At 37.5% G+C, this 18,381-nt stretch overlaps 1 protein-coding gene across 1 annotated transcript; it reads right to left on the minus strand.

The window, feature by feature from the left end:
- Nucleotides 1-9,666: 9,666 nt before the first annotated feature.
- LOC147908016 (uncharacterized) lies at nucleotides 9,667-11,048 on the minus strand. The gene has a single exon (XM_087411059.1). The coding sequence runs from the start codon at nucleotides 10,345-10,347 to the stop codon at nucleotides 9,667-9,669; it is 681 nt and encodes a 226-aa protein (XP_087267185.1). The 5' UTR covers nucleotides 10,348-11,048.
- Nucleotides 11,049-18,381: the final 7,333 nt, after the last annotated feature.

Consider the following 18,381-nt stretch of genomic DNA (forward strand, 5'->3'; position numbering starts at 1 on the left):
ATTCGATTAGATTGCACTGTTACTGTGCGAATTTCATGTTGTATTCGGCAAATAAAAATTGCACCAGTGTAGTGTTAAATTTGTATTCGATTAAACAAAACGCACTGAATGAGAACAAGCTTTATTGCACTGAAATTTTTGATAGTGCAGTTTGATGCATTGAATTTAAAGGTGATCGTCAAAGTAGATCATGTGACAAAAATTGACGAATGTCGAGCGTTGATTTTGATTACGTGATCTATTTTGACGCTAAAAAAGAGCGTCGAGAGTCAGCACCTTAAAGGTGCTTTTTCATGGGCATCAGTTGACCCGCGTCAACACAATTTTATGACGTCATGTTAGATCGGAATCAGACTATGCATTGAAGAATAAAATTAAAGATTAAAAAAGAATTAAAGATTGAAAGATTGAAGTTTGATCAATCAGAACAAAAGGAATCAAAACTTCTTTGTCCTCATTGGTGAAATTTCAATCTTTAATTTTTAATCTCAATCTTCAATGCATAGTCTGATTCCAGCCTTAGTTTCAGCGTTGATATTCAGAAGTTCAGATTTTTCAACATATAAACATCGCGCGCAAAAGAACTGTTTTTTTTTTTAAAGAAGCGAAATAGATTCATTAGATATACTTAATAAATTAGTCAATTATATAGTATAGTAAAATTATTTATACATCTTCAATATACAATAAATGTATTGGAGAAATAAATTTAATTTCAGCAGGTTTTAGTAAATACTTGTGAAGTTTGCGAAGCTATTGTGAATGAAGCTGAGATAGTTAATCACAATTGCGAGGCAGAATATTCCAAATATTCTTATGGATAATAATTCAAGATATTTTTATCCACAATGTGGATTTTATAAGTTAAAATTGTATATTGAATAAAATTTCTTGAAGAGAATTTTTTAATTTTATAATCAGTTTAGTTTGTGGTTAATTCGATGTATTTTATCTTTGACAATCAATATAGACAGACATTTGGTATTCCTATGGCTTCATCGTTGTCACTGATCGTAGCTAATTTTGTTATGGAAGACTTGGAGAATGAGGTGCTTGAGAAAGTTAATTTACCACTACCTTTTTATTTCCGATATGTTGACGATGTGGTCACAACTGTACTGATTCTTTGGTTGATACATTACTTGGATATTTTAACGCCTATCATCATAGACTTTACAATTTACAATTGAAGTTGGTAACAAAAAAATAACTTTTTAAACACAATGATCATTATAGACAATAGGATCACTTTCGATTGGTATCATAAAAGTACATATTCATATAGATATCTAAGTTATCTCTCCCAGCATCCGTTGTGTCAAAAAGAGGAACGATAATAAGCTTGGTAGACAGGACCTTTCTGCTATTGCATCCTAAGTTTCATCCGAAGAATCTGAAATTCATAGTTCAAATTTTATTAGAAAATGACTATCCAATTAATTTTATTTTTGACACTATGAATGATCGATTAAAATGTCTAAGAAATCTTTACAATAGAAAAATGTTAATAACAAAAAATCAATAATTAGTTGGTTCATTATATATCACATATGTAAAAAACATCTCCAATAAATTCAGAGGATTTATCAATAACATAGTACGAAATTATCGTTTTTCGGTCTTAATAAGTTAAATAAATTTATTAGAGCACATAAGGACAGACTTCCAGATTCATCAAAGAGAAACGTAATTTACCGCATAAATGCAATGATTGTAATGCATCATATGTGGGCCAAACGGATAGAAAAGTACAAATAAGAATATCAGAACATTATAATCATATAAGAAGAAATACATCACAATCAGTTATAACAGAACATAAGACACGTTACAATTATAAATTCCGATGGAATGAAGTGGAAATATTGGATTCTGAAAAAAATTTTTAATAAGCAATTAATATCGGAGATGTTGCATCAACAACAACAACAGAATAGTTTAAATTTACAGATAGACACAGAAAAGTTAGAGTATTTGACATTTTTCGATAACGATTAAATATTTTGTTTTTTAACTTTATACCTTGACTTTAATACGTGATTTTATAGTTCAAATTATAAACAAAGATTCATAGTCTTCACTTAGAAATCGTTGTGTTAAGACAAATATTATACGGATATTCTCGAAAGCTATTATTTTATTAATATGATTGCTACGAAAAATTTTTTTTATCTAAGTATTTATGTAATAGAATGCGGCGCTTATGGTGAGTGTAGGAGGAATAATTTTAAGAAATAATGATAATTGACAATGTATTGTGTGTGTTTTTCCAATTCGTATTCGATTTTCAGTTAATTCCAATAGTCTGCCAACTGTTGGGAAACTCACACATTACATGAAGAAATTGATTGCGGAATAAGAAATTGTTATTATGGATAATTCTTGAAAAAATTGATTTGAAGAAATTAATTGCGAAATAAGAAATTATTATCAGATAATATTAATTTCTTTCTGAGGATGACTCAAAGAGGAGTCGAAACGTCAATTTTCTATTATATTGCGCTCGTCGAAATCAAATCAAGGTTTATGTAATAAACTAAATAAATATAAGATAATCACACTAATAATTGCGTTGATTCCTACAGCCATTATTATTATGTTTTATTAGTTTTAATTTTATAATATTTCACATTCTATCATCCACTAGTAACATTTTATTAATAATGAATACATTTATTCGTAAATACTGCAACAAATCAATACTGTGAATATAACCTACTTTTCTATGCGAATTATAAAAATGACGCGTGAAACCTTTTTCATTCGCGCGTAAAAATATCGACGTCATTTATGATAATCAAATCTTACTTTTATGATTTTCAGCGTCAACTGACGCTCATGAAAAAGCACCATTAAGAAGATTCCCGTGATACTTTCCTATAGCGTTTTCTCTTGATACAGTGGGGATACAGTGAGGTCACTGAGTGTAACCTCGCACTACACCAGTTGTGCAAGTGCTGCATCAGTGTACTACACAAGTATATATATACTATGGTGTACACTACTTTATGCTATCGTGTTTAATTTTGCTGCCGGTTGACTTCTATTTTCAAATTTTTAATGTTACATTAGCTCTACACCGTCTCTTTGAAATCGTGTAGCAAAACCTCATTTCGTGCATAAAATTTGTACTACACTATAACCACGGAAACACATTATACTGAATGAGTTCATCTACCATCAGCCAAGGAAATACGCTACACTGTCTGAGTGTTGCACTGATGGACGATAGTGCAGTCGAGAGAAAACGCTACTAATCAAATGACAGTTTGAATTGCCATGTTAATCTTTAATGGGCTTTATCCAATAAACAAGAATCAATAATTAAAGACAGATTTAAATTTTTTAAACAATTAAAATAATATAAAATACTTTATCAACAATATCTAATTTGCTAATGTCATTGGGTATATATATTATTATTAATTTTATATATTAAATATTTTAAATTAACAAAATAAAAGTTATAAGAGGTTTATTTGATGATAGAGGTTTGATTAGTCTGCTTTTTATGTATCATTGAAATTACAGGGTGGGCCATCTGGTACGTTTTTGAATTTCGTCGTATGGCAACACCGAACGAGCTACAGACCCGAAATTTTGACAGTTTATTAGTCATACCGTCCGCGGCACGAAACAACATGTTTTCTCTTGAAGAGCGTTTTGAAATTTTAAAAACTTATTTTCAAAGTCAGTGCTGTGTCGCCGAAACTGTACGAATTTTGAAAAGAAATATGGGTCGTGATAGAGCACCCACCGAAGGAGCTATACGCAAATTGGTGAGGAAAGTTCGTGAGAAAGGGATGTTAGTGGATGACAGAAGTGGTCCCAGAGCTCGGACAGTGCGCACACCCGAGAATATTGAGGCTGTGGCCCAAAGTGTGAGACAGAATCCGACGACTTCAACTCGACGCCGATCGCAGCAACTGAGCATTAGTCGCACCAGCCTGAGGAGAATACTGCACAAAGACCTCGGATTATTCGCCTACAAGATCCAGATGACTCAGGAGTTGAAAGCAAATGACCATCCGCTTCGATATCAGTTTGCTGTGTGGGCTATAGACCAGCTCAATAATGACGTCGATTTTGGTCGAAAAATCATCTTTTCGGACGAAGCTCATTTCCATCTCGGCGGATATGTGAACAAGCAAAATTGCCGGATTTGGGGCTCGGAACAGCCACACACAATCGTAGAGAGACCAATGCATCCTCCAAGAGTCACAGTTTGGTGTGGATTTTGGAGTGGTGGCATAATTGGCCCATTTTTCTTCGAAAATGATGCTGGAAACGCCGTTACCGTCAATGGCGAACGCTACAGAGCCATGTTGACCAACTTTTTATGGCCTCAAATCGACACTATGAATGTGGACGACCTTTGGTTTCAACAAGATGGCGCCACATGCCATACAAGCCGACTTACCATCGACCTTCTGCGCACCAAGTTCAACAACCGCATAATCAGCCGTTCAGGAGATGTCAATTGGCCTGCGCGTAGCTGCGATTTGACACCGCTGGACTTTTTCCTGTGGGGTGCCGTTAAAGACCGATGTTATGCGGATAATCCAGAGACAATTCCAGCTTTGAAAAACAACGACTGTTTTGAGTGAAATTGGCGCCGAGGTAGTCCAAAATGTCATTAATAATTGGGGTGACCGAATGGCATACTGTAAGGCCAGTAGAGGGAGCCACATGAACGAAATCGTTTTTCATTCTTGACGCGGATACTTTTAGCTTCACAACAAAAAAAAAATTAATAAAAAATATCAATGTATGCTCATTTGATCGCATTTTTAAAAACATACCAATAGATGGCCCACCCTGTATATACATGTCTTGTTTTCAAAATAGTGCACAAATAACAGAGGTAATATAACGTCGCAATTATACAATACCAGGTGTATGCATAAGTTTTTTCCGGTTTAACTAAGAGATGGCGCCAGCGAAAAGTACGCAGCGTATTAATTTGACACATACGCCATTTTGTTCGTCTGACATTTAACTACAAACACACACAAGTTGAGTCCGTCAAAAACTAGCGTCTTTGTTTTATCGTTCAGTGATCATGTCGAGTTTTGTGCCTGAAAAAGAACATTTGCGGCACGCATTGTTTTTTTTATTTAATCAAAAGAAAAAGGCTGTTGAAAGTCATTGTTTGCTGGTAGAAACATATGGTGAACACGCTCCATCGATTAGAACATGTGAGATATGGTTTCGACAATTTAAAAATGGTGATTTCAATGTGAAAGACAGTGAGCGCTGGTAGACCACAAAAATGCGAAGACGAGCAATTGCAGGAGTTATTGGATGAAGACCCAACTCAAACTCAACAGCAATTAGCAGAAGCATTAGATGTATCACAAGAAACAATCAGCAGACGTTTACGAGCAATGGGAAAGATCAATAAACTCGGTAAATGGGTCCCACACAATTTGAATGAACGTCAAATGGAAAATCGCAAAGTCACTTGTGAAATGCTGCTTCAACTCTACGAAAGCAAATCATTTTTGCATCGAATTGTGACGGGTGACGAAAAATGGATTTATTTTGAAAATCCGAAGCGGAAAAAATCGTGGCTTTCACCTGGCGAAGCCGGTCCATCAACACCAAGGCCAAATCGCTTCGGCAAGAAGACCATGCTCTGTGTTTGGTGGGACCAGAGCGGTATTGTGTATTATGAACTCTTGAAGCCTGGCGAAACCGTTAATACACAACGCCATCGCTAACAAATGATTAATTTAAACCACGCATTAATCGAAAGACAACCGGAATGGGCCAAAAGATATGGCAAAGTGATTTTGTTACACGACAATGCGCCGTCTCACACAGCAAAACCAGTGAAAGACACTTTGAAATCGCTTGGATGGGACATCCTTTCGCACCCGCCGTACTTGTGGCTATTGGATCGCGTGCTACGCAATATGGCGCCGGTGGTTACCAACCACGGCGAAGGACGTATGGCGGGAAAAAGTTAGGTTGAGAATGAGAGCTACGCACTGCTTCTGATTTTATGCCATGAGGCGTTTTAATACACACTTAATGCCTAATTAATTAAATACTGAATACAAATGTTGATTAGAAAGTAGAGACGTGATTGCGCGTGTAAGTCGGCTCGGATACCGGCATCGTGTCGCGGAGTTACAATACTAGAACTATGAAAATACACTCTAAGAATTTATCTGACGACGCTAATAATTATCGCGGACATGAATAATGATCGGTATCGGCCTCGCGGAATACACAAAGTAATTCGGAGCGTTAACGTCCGAGTTCTAACTTACTGACTATCGCAGAGACTTACACGAGGTCTGCACGCGGCACGCCATGACGCCGGAGAGAGAATGGGAAGAGTCATGGAAAGAACGACCGTATCAGCGTCGCGACGGACGCGCGCAGCGCCGCAGCTAACGTTCGCAGCGCCGCAACTAACGCTCGCAACGCCACAGTACTCCCCTCCTAGTGTAAACGTTAAAGAAAGAAATACTGGCTAAGATATCGCTAGAATGAGAATAACAAACATAAGAATAGATGAAACAAACAAAAGTTGTACATATTGGTTTGCTTAGCGTAATGTTGCGCGAATTACATCTTAAATCTAACAGTCTTTCGCTTTGCTGCTGGACTAGGATATGTCTTTGGTTCACCTTGCACTGGAATGTCAGTTGAAGACGAAGATGCAGTGGACGGAAGAGTTTCCGAGTCTTGGATTAGTACGTACGCGGGCTTAAGTCTGTCGACCGTGACATTGATGGATTTGCCGTCGATTTCAATGGCGAAGACTTGGTCCGAGATGCGCTCTAGTACTTTATGCGGTCCGGTATATGGTTGATCCAGAGGACGTCTGTTGCCTTCAACTCTGCAGAAAACGTGCGAGCAATTATATAATTCCTTGTGGAAAAATAGCTTAGGTCTAATGTGATGAGAAGTTGGTCTAGGCCACAACTTTTGCATAATTACGCGGAAATCTTCGACGAAGATTCGTGGGTCGCTCGGCATCTCTTCAGAGGAGAAAAATTCGCCTGGTACCTTGAGCGTAGTGCCGTACACTAATTCCGCTACCGAAGCGCCTAGATCTTCTTTGAGACAAGTTCTCAATCCTAGTAATACTATTGGCAGTGTGTCAGTCCATTGAGTTTCGCCGTGACACATTAATGCTGTTTTTAGAGAGCGATGCCATCGTTCGATGATGCCATTAGACTCCGGGTGGTATGCAGTTGTCCGACAACGTTTAGAGCCAATGAGCTTAGTTAATGTGTCGAACAGCTGCGCTTCAAATTGCGAGCCTTGATGAGCCTCGGTCGTGATCAAGCGTGGAGCTCCGAATCTGACTACCCAGTGAGTGAAAAACATCTTTGCTACCGTGTTTGCTGTACAATCCTGTAATGGAATAGCTTCCGGCCAACGAGTAAATCGGTCAATCATTGTTAATAAATACCTGAAACTTTTGGATGGAGGTAGAGGACCGACGATGTCGATATGTACATGCTCGAAACGAGAATCTGGTATTGATATTTTGGAGGGTGTGGTGTGGTTATGACGATGAATTTTGGATTGTTGGCATGCTACACAAGTGCGGGCCCACTCTTTAATGTCCTTAGACATGGAAGGCCACACAAATTTTTGTGCAATTTGCCGGTGAGTTGCTCTGCCGCTTGGATGCGACATTTGATGCACCATGTCGAAAACTCGCCTTCGTAGTGGTCCAGGAATGTAAGGTCTGATCTCTTGTTCTGAAGTGTCGCAGTAAATGCTGGATGCTGTTTCCGATAAGGTAAACTTTTTGAGCTTCAAAGACGTTGATGTGGACTGCTTCAATTGCTGCAATTCATCATCCGAGGCTTGAGCTTCTGCAATCTCCTGCATATCGAGACTAGTTGGCATCACGATAGTGTCGGCGCGAGATAATGCATCTGCTACGATGTTATCGGCGCCTGAAACGTGACGTACATCAGTTGTGAATTCTGAAATGAAGAGTAGATGACGAGTCTTGGCGACATTTGATCTGACTTCTTCTTGAATGCGTAAATGAGAGGTTTATGATCCGTGATAACGTGAAAATTTCGTCCCTCTAACATATATCAAAAATGTGTGATAGCCGCATAGATAGCTAATAGTTCTCTATCGTATGCACTATACTTAGTTTGTGTAGGCGTGAGTTTCCTTGAAAAGAAGCTGAGTGGTTGGAGAAATCCGTTGCTGTGCTGTTGCAATACTGCGCCGATTGCTTTATCTGAGGCGTCTGTTTGCAACGAGAGTGTTGCATTGCTGTTCGGAAATGCGAGCGAGGTGGCTTGAGCAAGATGTTCCTTGACTCGTCGAAAGGATTGCTTGAGCTCAGGAGTCCACTCGATTTTCGCATTGTTGTTGCGTTTACGCCCAGAAATTACTTTTAACAATGGCGCCTGTATACTTGCGATATCCTTTAAAAACCGGTTGTAAAAATTGAGCATTCCCAGGAATCGTCGAAGTCCTTTTTCAGTGGCTGGTTCCTGGAAATCAACAATTGCTTGAACATTTTCGGGCAAGGGCTTGATGCCTTCGGCGCTGATCATATGTCCAAGGAAGTTGACACTCTTCTGCCTGAACACGCATTTATTCGGGTTGATCGCTATTCCATGCTGTTGCAGTCTACCGAACAGAATCCTTAGGTGCTCTTTGTGCTGAGTTTCGTTTTGCGAAGCGATTAGAATATCGTCAATATAAGTAAAGCAAAAATCGAGTCCTATGGTTACTCGATCCATGAATCGTTGAAAGGTTTGAGTTGCGTTACGAAGTCCGAAGGTCATATACGGAAATTCGAAAAGCCCGAATGGTGTGATGATGGCAGTTTTCGGAATATCCGATTCGCGAACTGGAATCTGCTGATATGCGCGTACTAGATCGATCGTGGAAAAAACTGTTTTACCATGAAGAAAGTGTGTGCTGTCTTGAAGAAACGGAATTGAGTAACGGTCCGGGACGGTTACCTCGTTGAGCTTGCGGTAATCCCCGCACGGACGCCAATCGCTATTCTTCTTCTTGACCAAGTGCAGTGGGCTGGCCCAAGAGCTCTTGGAAGGCCTGCAAATGTTGAATCATATATTCGAACTCTTGCTTGGCTGCCTTAAATTTCTCCGGGCAGAGTCGTCTGGCTTTGCTTGACACCGGGGGCCCTTTTGTTTCGATGACGTGTTCTACCGCATGTGCGGCTGGCTTGTGCGTACCCGATGTTCGAGTGATCTCTGGAAACTCTTTTAGTAATTCTTTCAAAGGGCAGTCGTCGGCGAAGGCTGTCAGCTTTGGTACTGTCTTATAGACGAGCTGTGCGTTAATCTTGAAGAGCGTGTCGCCATCGATAAGCCTCTTATGCCGGATGTCAGGCAGCAAATTGTAGCGCGCCAGGAAGTCCGAGCCGATTATGCAGGTGTCCACTTCTGCGATCATGAAGGGCCACTCGGCGGAATCCGAGGTCGAGCCGGAGTAGCTTCTGCCCGTACGTCGAGATGATCGTACCATTCGCAGCGTAGAGTACCTGCTTATCTAAGTGAGCAAGGTCGCGCCTTGAGGCGGGTACGGTCGAGACGTCGGCGCCCGTGTCCACCAGGAAATTGGTGCCGGTGACACGGTCACGCACCATTAAACGGCGATTCACCGCCGCCGAACTTCCTGCCGTCGGGGATAGTTCGGCTGTTAGTTTTCCTTCTCCGTTGACGCCGTCGGCTTCCAGCTGCACGGTTGCGTACATTTGAGCGCTCTGCCGCCGAAGCGTTGGTGATAGCAGCACGGCTTGCTCGTGGGCTGGGACTTGGAGCGGCTTCTACGACGCGAATTATGCGAGGGCCGCGACCTGTCGCGCGATAAATGAGCTACTAGTTTAGTTACTTGTTCAGTAAGCGCGGATATTTGTGCGTCTTTAGTGTTACTGTTCGTCGGCGCAACCGTTGCGACGGCCATGGCGCTGGGGCTAAGCACGTCCGTGATTCGGTCCGCTAATTGCGCTAGTTCCTCCAGCTCGTGCTTGCTGGACGCTAATATCGCCTGTACCTGTTGCGGCAAGCGCTGCAGCCACAACGATTTCAATCCTTCTTCCGATGCGCCATTTTGCGCGAGATCCCGCATGCGGCGGAGCAATTGAGACGGGCGACGGTCGCCTAGGTCGACTTCGTTTAACAATTTGCGCAATTTTTTATCGGCGCTGTCCGCGAAGCTTCTCAATAACCTGTCTTTTAGCACGGCGTATCTGTCCATCGCGGGCGGATTAAGTATGATATCACTAGCTTCGGTCAAGGAATCGTTGTCGAGACATTGTATTACGTAATTATACCGTGTGTCGTCTACCGTTATGCCTGCGGTGAGGAATTGAGCTTCCATTTGCACGAACTAAAGATCTGGTTTTTTTTTTCCAGAACGGTATGGACCTAACACCGACTCGCGAAAGCGCGGGTATCTCGATAATACGCGATGGTGCGCCGCCGTCCGGATTGCACGCCGGGGAATCGCTAGAGCCACCAAGCATGTCGGCGGTTTATTTAGATGCGCGCGTAAGGTCGAACACACGAAGTCACACACGCGCAAACAACAGCAAAAACACCGCGCGATCACGTCGGGGTCACCAATTTGTGGCTATTGGATCGCGTGCTACGCAATATGGCGCCGGTGGTTACCAACCACGGCGAAGGACGTATGGCGGGAAAAAGTTAGGTTGAGAATGAGCGCTACGCACTGCTTCTGATTTTATGCCATGAGGCGTTTTAATACACACTTAATGCCTAATTAACTAAATACTGAATACAAATGTTGATTAGAAAGTAGAGACGTGATTGCGCGTGTAAGTCGGCTCGGATACCGGCATCGTGTCGCGGAGTTACAATACTAAAACTATGAAAATACACTCTAAGAATTTATCTGACAACGCTAATAATTATCGCGGACATGAATAATGATCGGTATCGGCCTCGCGGAATACACAAAGTAATTCGGAGCTTTAACGTCCGAGTTCTAACTTACTGACTATCGCAGAGACTTACACGAGGTCTGCACGCGGCACGCCATGACGCCGGAGAGAGAATGGGAAGAGTCATGGAAAGAACGACCGTATCAGCGTCGCGACGGACGCGCGCAGCGCCGCAGCTAACGTTCGCAGCGCCGCAACTAACGCTCGCAACGCCACATACTCCCCAGACCTGGCGCCATCTGACTATCACCTCTTCGCATCAATTTCGAGGAAGTTGGAAAATGACTCGACGAATGGTTTGCCGCAAAAGACAAGCAGTTTTTCTGGCATGGTATTCATAAATTACCTGAAAGATGGGCGAAATGTGTAGAAGCCGATGGCCAATATTTTGAATAAAAAAAAATTAATTTCCCTTGAAAATTACGTGTTTTTTTTTTACCAAAAAACCGGAAAAAACTTATGCATACACCTGGTAAATCTACTATTGGTCTCATTTAATGCATTCTATTTAATCGAATATATATATATATATATATATATATAAAACTTTAAACTACACTGGTGCAATTTTTATTCGCTGAAAACAACATGAAATTCTCACAGAAACAATGCAATCTAACTGAATGTGAAGATTTTTTGACATTAAGGTAGAGCCAAAGACATAGAGAATGGACTGCAAGATCCATATGTCAAAATGGTCGATAAAAGTAAGAGAGAGGAACCATGGAAGACGGCCATCTCTGTCTCTTTCCATTCAATGGCGTAATGGGAGAGAGAATGAGAGAAAATGTGTGTGTGTGTGTGTGTGTGTGTGTGTGTGATGTGTGTGTGTGTGTGTGTGTGTGTGTGTGTGTGTACGTATATTATTAAATTACAACCTCACATTTAATTACAATTTTCATGCAATATATATTTTTTTCATACATAATTATTCAATTACAATTTTCGTACAGTATTTAATCAATTATTATTTTTAATTTACTTATTACTGTTTAATATTATTATTAATGAATATTATTTTTATATAATGAGTTTATTAACATTATATTAATAATATTATATAATTCTGATTTAAAATTTACTCGCTATAAACAATTTTCATGACATGACCAAATTGTGTCTTTTTTTTTTTAAATCATTCTGTAGCTTTATGAAAATTCAAATTTATAAGCGCCTTCCCAATCCATAACATGGCGGCGAGTCATGTGACCTGAGATCCACTACATCAAAGGTTCCGACGCTCAGTATCCATATTGTATTGTATGTACATATACTGTGGTAATACCGGCTAAAATCACTAGATCTATAAAGTACCGCAAACTCGCATCCATTTTCACGCGAAACGCGATCATTTCGAATTTATGTATTTGTATTACGTGCTTTATTTAAGAAAAATTTTGAAGCTGTCAAGTATGTAAATCAATGTTTTTTAGTTGTAATTAATTTATTTATGAACAAAAAAATACGTATGAATGCTCAATTTATATGTTCTTTAGTTTAATACGGATTTATTTGTCGTAGAAGTTTTGTACATAAAAGTGCACGAAAGATACGTCCTATACAGCACAGAAAGATTACAGAAATATTGCAGATTGATTTCACTGAAACATTGTAATATTGCATGATGGCGAAACATTGCTGAATCATTGTTGCTGAATCAAAATTCCAACAATGTTAAGATGTCCGCTTTTTGTTACATTGCAACAAAACGTTCCAGCAATATTGCAATGTAATGTATTTGAATAAATTTTTTACGAAGATTCTAAAATAAAAACTATTTCTATTAGGTGTTGGAATTAATTCGTAGCGTTTTTAATGAAAGAATGTTATTTATTTCACATGAGCATTAAAAAATACATTAATGAAAGTACTTCCCATCACTTGTAAAACGCTACGAATTAATTCCAACACCTAATATATATATATTTCACTAACTTTAATTTTTCTAGAAATCGCGTTTTTAATGATATATGCTTTTTTATAAGCAATTTTTTATGATAAAACCATAAAATATTATTGAGTCATCTAAAAAGTATCCGCGGTTTTTTGTCACTAAATGTGTGTTGATGGTCATATATCTAGTGACAAAGTACACGGATACTTTTTAGATGACCCAATATTATGTATATAAATGTAGTAAGTATAAATATATAAGTATAAATATATAATAGTATTAATTCTGAAGGATAAATTTATTCATAAGGATAAAGCATGTTTGTGTGTGCCCTAAACAAACTACAAATATTATCCACATTAATATAATAATACAGTTGCTGGTAAGTTAATCATGGATTAAGTAAATCGCAGTGATTCTTTTTAATTCGAAACGACTTCGAGTCAATTGAAATCGATTAAAAAAGGACGGTATGAAATTTATCAATAAAGTTCAAGCGCTGGTTTATTCTTGCGTTCACATCGGGTTAATATTCGTTCGCATAAATATTAGGTGTAATAAAAAGAAATCCATTATTTTTCCAATAGATGTCTTTAATAATCTGTATCACGTGTAAACGAGATACAGATTACTAAAGCCATCTATTGGAAAAATAATGGATTTCTTTTTACTATACCTAATACATCATCGATCACATAATTAATATTTCGATAAATCGTTTTCAGCAACTTAATTGCTTATCGTCTTATCCGATAATGATGCATTGATTGTATTCAAACTCGATATTATATAATCTTTTGATTTCATATTTAAAATAAATATAAAACTTAGCTAATGAAATGGTCGTCAAATAGTAGATCAATAAATTTTTTATTTAAATATAAAATGAATTATATTAATTATTATATCATAAAAACGACTGTTAAACTAAAAGACTATACTACATAATATTGTAAAAACTTATATTATTATTATTATTATTATTATTATTGTAACAATTAAAGAATTACAGTTTTGCAATGTTTATGGAATATTACAAGCATATTACTGACATTTTGCAAGCATATTGTTAATTTATATTCTGTAATATCTCTGCAATATTACATTGCAATCTGCAATATTGCAACATTGCAGCGATATTGTTTTAATCTTCTGTGCTGTATGTACAGTAAGGGTGTAAGTACAGTTCAGAACTGTTCAGGAATACGAAAGTACACATCACACTTGTGATTATCGCATAAGCTTGAGCATTTTTAAGAGATTATTCGATCGAGGCAAACCTGTAACCTGTTTTATGCACTTAGACACGTAACAACTTGGCATTATTAACTTTAACAATACGATACTGATGATAAACTAGAAAAAAAACCTTGAAGAGATTTTTATTATGTTAGTATCAACACAATGATGATGAATTCGTACCTTCAACCTCGAAATTGACGCTTGAAAATGTTTCGAAAATGTATGATTAGGTTAGCTGCACCCAATTGATCCAATGGACCTTGGTGTATTTTAAATCGTGTACTATGCACTTCAGCCATTTTTAAGCGACATTTTTGAAATCAATTGTAATATTTTATAATCTAGTGACTTGAATATCGGCTGCAAACTGAAACTTGCATTTCAACGCTTCATATTGACTGTTGCAACAAACTTGCGATTAACTACAACTAATATAGAATATCGGCTTAATGCCTCCGGCACAAGCAACGCGATGTTTGTCGCGCGCAACAAGTGATATCCAATAAGTGTACAGCTTTACTGATATTCTCATTCTAAAGGTATACTGTCATTGGATATCGCGTGTCGCACGCAATGTACATCGCGCTGGACTGCAGCCGGTATTACAGTATAAGTACATACAGTATGGACACTGAACGTTGATATCTTTGATGTAGTAGATCTCAGGTCACATGACTCGCCGCTATGTTGTGGATTGGAAAGACGCTTATAAATTTAAATTTTTATAAAGCTACAGAATGATTTTTCTAAAAAGAAAAGCCTTATGGCATAATTCTGCCATAAGGCTGCCATTACATGAAGCGCGGAAATGTTAAAACGCGGAAACGCGGAAGAAGAAATCAATTAAATTTTACTACATTTCTGCGTTTCCGTGCATTTTGTTCCGCCTATTTTAATTTCTTAATATTACCTGGAGCATAATTTCCGCGAAAAAGCGGAAATATAGTGACAAATATACTTTTGTATTCATTTAAAAAAAATTGTAATTACTTAATTTATTGCAATTTTTATCAATATGCTTATTTTTTCAGCTTATGTATTGAATACAAATATTTTAATACCGTTAAAAATTAGTAATTTCTAATTCCCCGTTCCGCTTTTCCGCTCAAATGGTACTGCATGTAATATAACATCAAAAGGAGATCAAAACAGTTGGAACATAACATGCGGAAACGCAGAAATCTAGTAAAATTTAATTAATTTTGTTTTCTGCGTTTCCGCATTTCCGTGCTTCATGTAATGGCACCCTAAAGATACCGTCCCATAGAGCAGAAATTGGCAACAAAACGGAACTCGCGGAATCAACACGACAAATCACATCCACTCCGTTTTCTTTCTTACGCTTTTTCTAATTCCTTGATGTCTCATTGAGCGAAATAAGTGAAGTAGAACACGTGGAATAATATAATATCATTTATGTTATTTATAATATTTGTAATAAAAATAGTATTTTAATGTAAATATAATAATGTACATAACAAACTGGTAAACATTAAAACTTTTTTAGCAGTAAAATATTTTTAATATAATCGTAAAACTATCTCATAATTAAAGTAAAGAACGCCGAACGGTCGAAGTTAAATGTATAAACAAATATATATTTAATCAATTTTTTGTTCCAATTGTGATTGCGTGCCAATAATTGTCGGACTTTCAACACAATCATTATGAAACATTTTAATAATCCCCCCTAAAAAACTCATAATTGGTAAAACTTTATTTCGCTTCCGTGTTTTCCACTCAATAGAATCTTAGATATAACAGAGAAGCGCAACCGCTGTCCCAATTTCTGATTGGTTCCATTTTTTCTACGGAGAGTCTTCTAGGGGTACGTTTCACTTAACGCTCACAACGCTCGTAGAATTATTTTATCCTTGTCATTAATTAAATATTATTGTCTTTAATTAAATATTAAACAAGAATAAATGATGCTCGCGAGCGTTGCGAGCGTTAAGTAGAACGCAGCCTAGGACTCTAATTTTGGTAATCTTTTGGTTATCTTTATTTTTAAATCTTGATATATATTGGGTCATCTAAAAAGTACCCGTGGTACTTTGTCACTAGATATATATCCATCAACACACATCTAGTGACAAAAAAAAACCGCGGATACTTTTTAGATGACCCAATATATTATAGTCTCCAAAGAGAATTAATATTTTTTTGTAATCAGTAGAAACATACTGTTATAGGAACACTACTGTTACACTACTATTATAGGAATCACACTCCGTTTGCGGACAGATGTAAACATAAGTCGCTATTTTTTCTTTAGACGATTAAATATAATATAATCTTTAAATATACTCGGTTGCGCTTCTCTGTTATATCTAGAATTCTATTCTGGGACATAAGAAAAAGAAAATAAACGGAATTGTAGGCTGCTGATTCATATTTACTGTAATTATCGAATTATTAATATTCTGCTACTGTGTCCATAATAATGAAGAAGACAAAAAATATAATAGTATGTAACCAATCGTTTTATATGGACAATGGCTGTAATATACATTGACAGCATGTAATATTAAAGTTATGTGCAACTTTCGTTCATTCCGCAAATTGTAACGGTGAAATTATTGCGAAAATAGTGGAACGACTGATTTGTCATGTTAATTCCGCGAGTTTTGTTCCGTTGTCAATTTTTGCTCCATGAGACGACCTTAAAGCTGGAAACACAATAAAAAGCACAGGCAATAGGAATAGGGAATAAGAAATTTCAAAAACTTATTAAAAACCATGAATAATAGAATAGAACGCTTTCTGATAAGTTGAAATCTTTTATTCCTTGTTCCTATTGCCTGTGCTTTTCATTGTGTTTCCAGTTTAACAATCGAGATTGGTCAAACACTACTGTCACTGTTACAGAAAGTGTGTGACTAGCTTTATGTCGAAGTTATAATATCGATGTTATGAAACAGAGGAATAGCCAATCATAGCTATTTCTCTGAAGAATGGAGTGACTGTTATTGGCCAGTTTCATAACATCGATGTTATAACTTCGGCGTAAAGCGTGCCGTATAAACGTAGTATATGACTCTCATATTCGCTTTTCTCACTCTCACATCCTCTCTCACAACAACAGGAGCCAATCACGAATCGAATAAGCATTGGCTGATCTCTACTTGTAAGATCTCTAACAAATTCAACATTACTAAGCAACTTTTAATAGAATTAATTGATTTAAATGCAATTAATAAGTAAATCCGTTGAAAAAATAAGAATATTGGTAAAATGTATAGAAATAAATTAATACATTTTTTTAAAATTCATATTAAAATTAATTTGTCACTAGCCCGTGCCTCTTACCGTGCTTTATGTAATAGAATGGAAAAAAAGCAAGCGGTATGATTTGCGCGATTCCTATAGTAAAGCCAACGGCACACGATGCTTGTTTTTCTGCTGGATTGCTAGCTGGATTAGAATCTTGCCACCGTATTGGCTGCGGTGCTGTCAGTGCCAGTGTGCCGCAGGCTTTAAGGCCATTCTACAATATATTGATTATATCGTAGTGTCGAAAGCGTCATGCGACTTTAAAATTGAAACATCGGATTGGCTGAAATAACGAGCTTGTGATTTGTAATATTTATGACACCGCCAACGTAGAATGACCTTTAGAGCTGCCACAGACAAAATTTCTGTAATAGTAACCTTAAGACGTAAACTTAAGCCGGTGAACCAATCAGGATATTGCTTTAGATCTACGTACTTTAATGAAAATAAAAATAGTAGTAAACTTATCCATAAGGCGAATTTCAACCGGTTGAAACTGGCTTTATGGATAAGTTTACTATTTTTATTTCCATTAGAGTAGATTTAAAGCAGTATCCTGAATGTTCACCGGCTTAAGTTTACGTCTTAAGGTTACTGTTACAGAAATTTTGTTTGCAGCAGCCTTAATTACTGTTATCAATTACTGTTACTGCCCATTGTAGACCATGCAATAATCAATTACTGTTGCTGCGCAATGTAGACATGCATAAGATCCAGGAACTAAGGACCAGTTAGCTTAATCGGTTATTAACTGACCAATTGCTATTTAGTAGAATCGACCAATTGCGATTGACAATTAATCCCGATTAAGTTTGATCGGCGTTGGTGAAACTGATACTAAGGGCAAGATCAATCATATTAAAGAATTTTACAATAGTTGCAAAGCTGCTTTTTCTGCTGAAAACCCATGTTTCCTTTCCATCATGTATTGCTGGATTTACACTGGACCTGATGTGCATTGTATGACGTTCCGCAATCAATCAGAAAGCAGAATTTCATTTTGTATCGATGATATGAAGCAAAATTCTGTTTTCTGGATGCA

This window comes from Acromyrmex echinatior, chromosome 11 (genome assembly GCF_024713525.1).
Source record: "Acromyrmex echinatior isolate Ae372 chromosome 11, ASM2471352v2, whole genome shotgun sequence".
In the NCBI taxonomy this organism is placed as follows: domain Eukaryota; kingdom Metazoa; phylum Arthropoda; class Insecta; order Hymenoptera; family Formicidae; genus Acromyrmex; species Acromyrmex echinatior.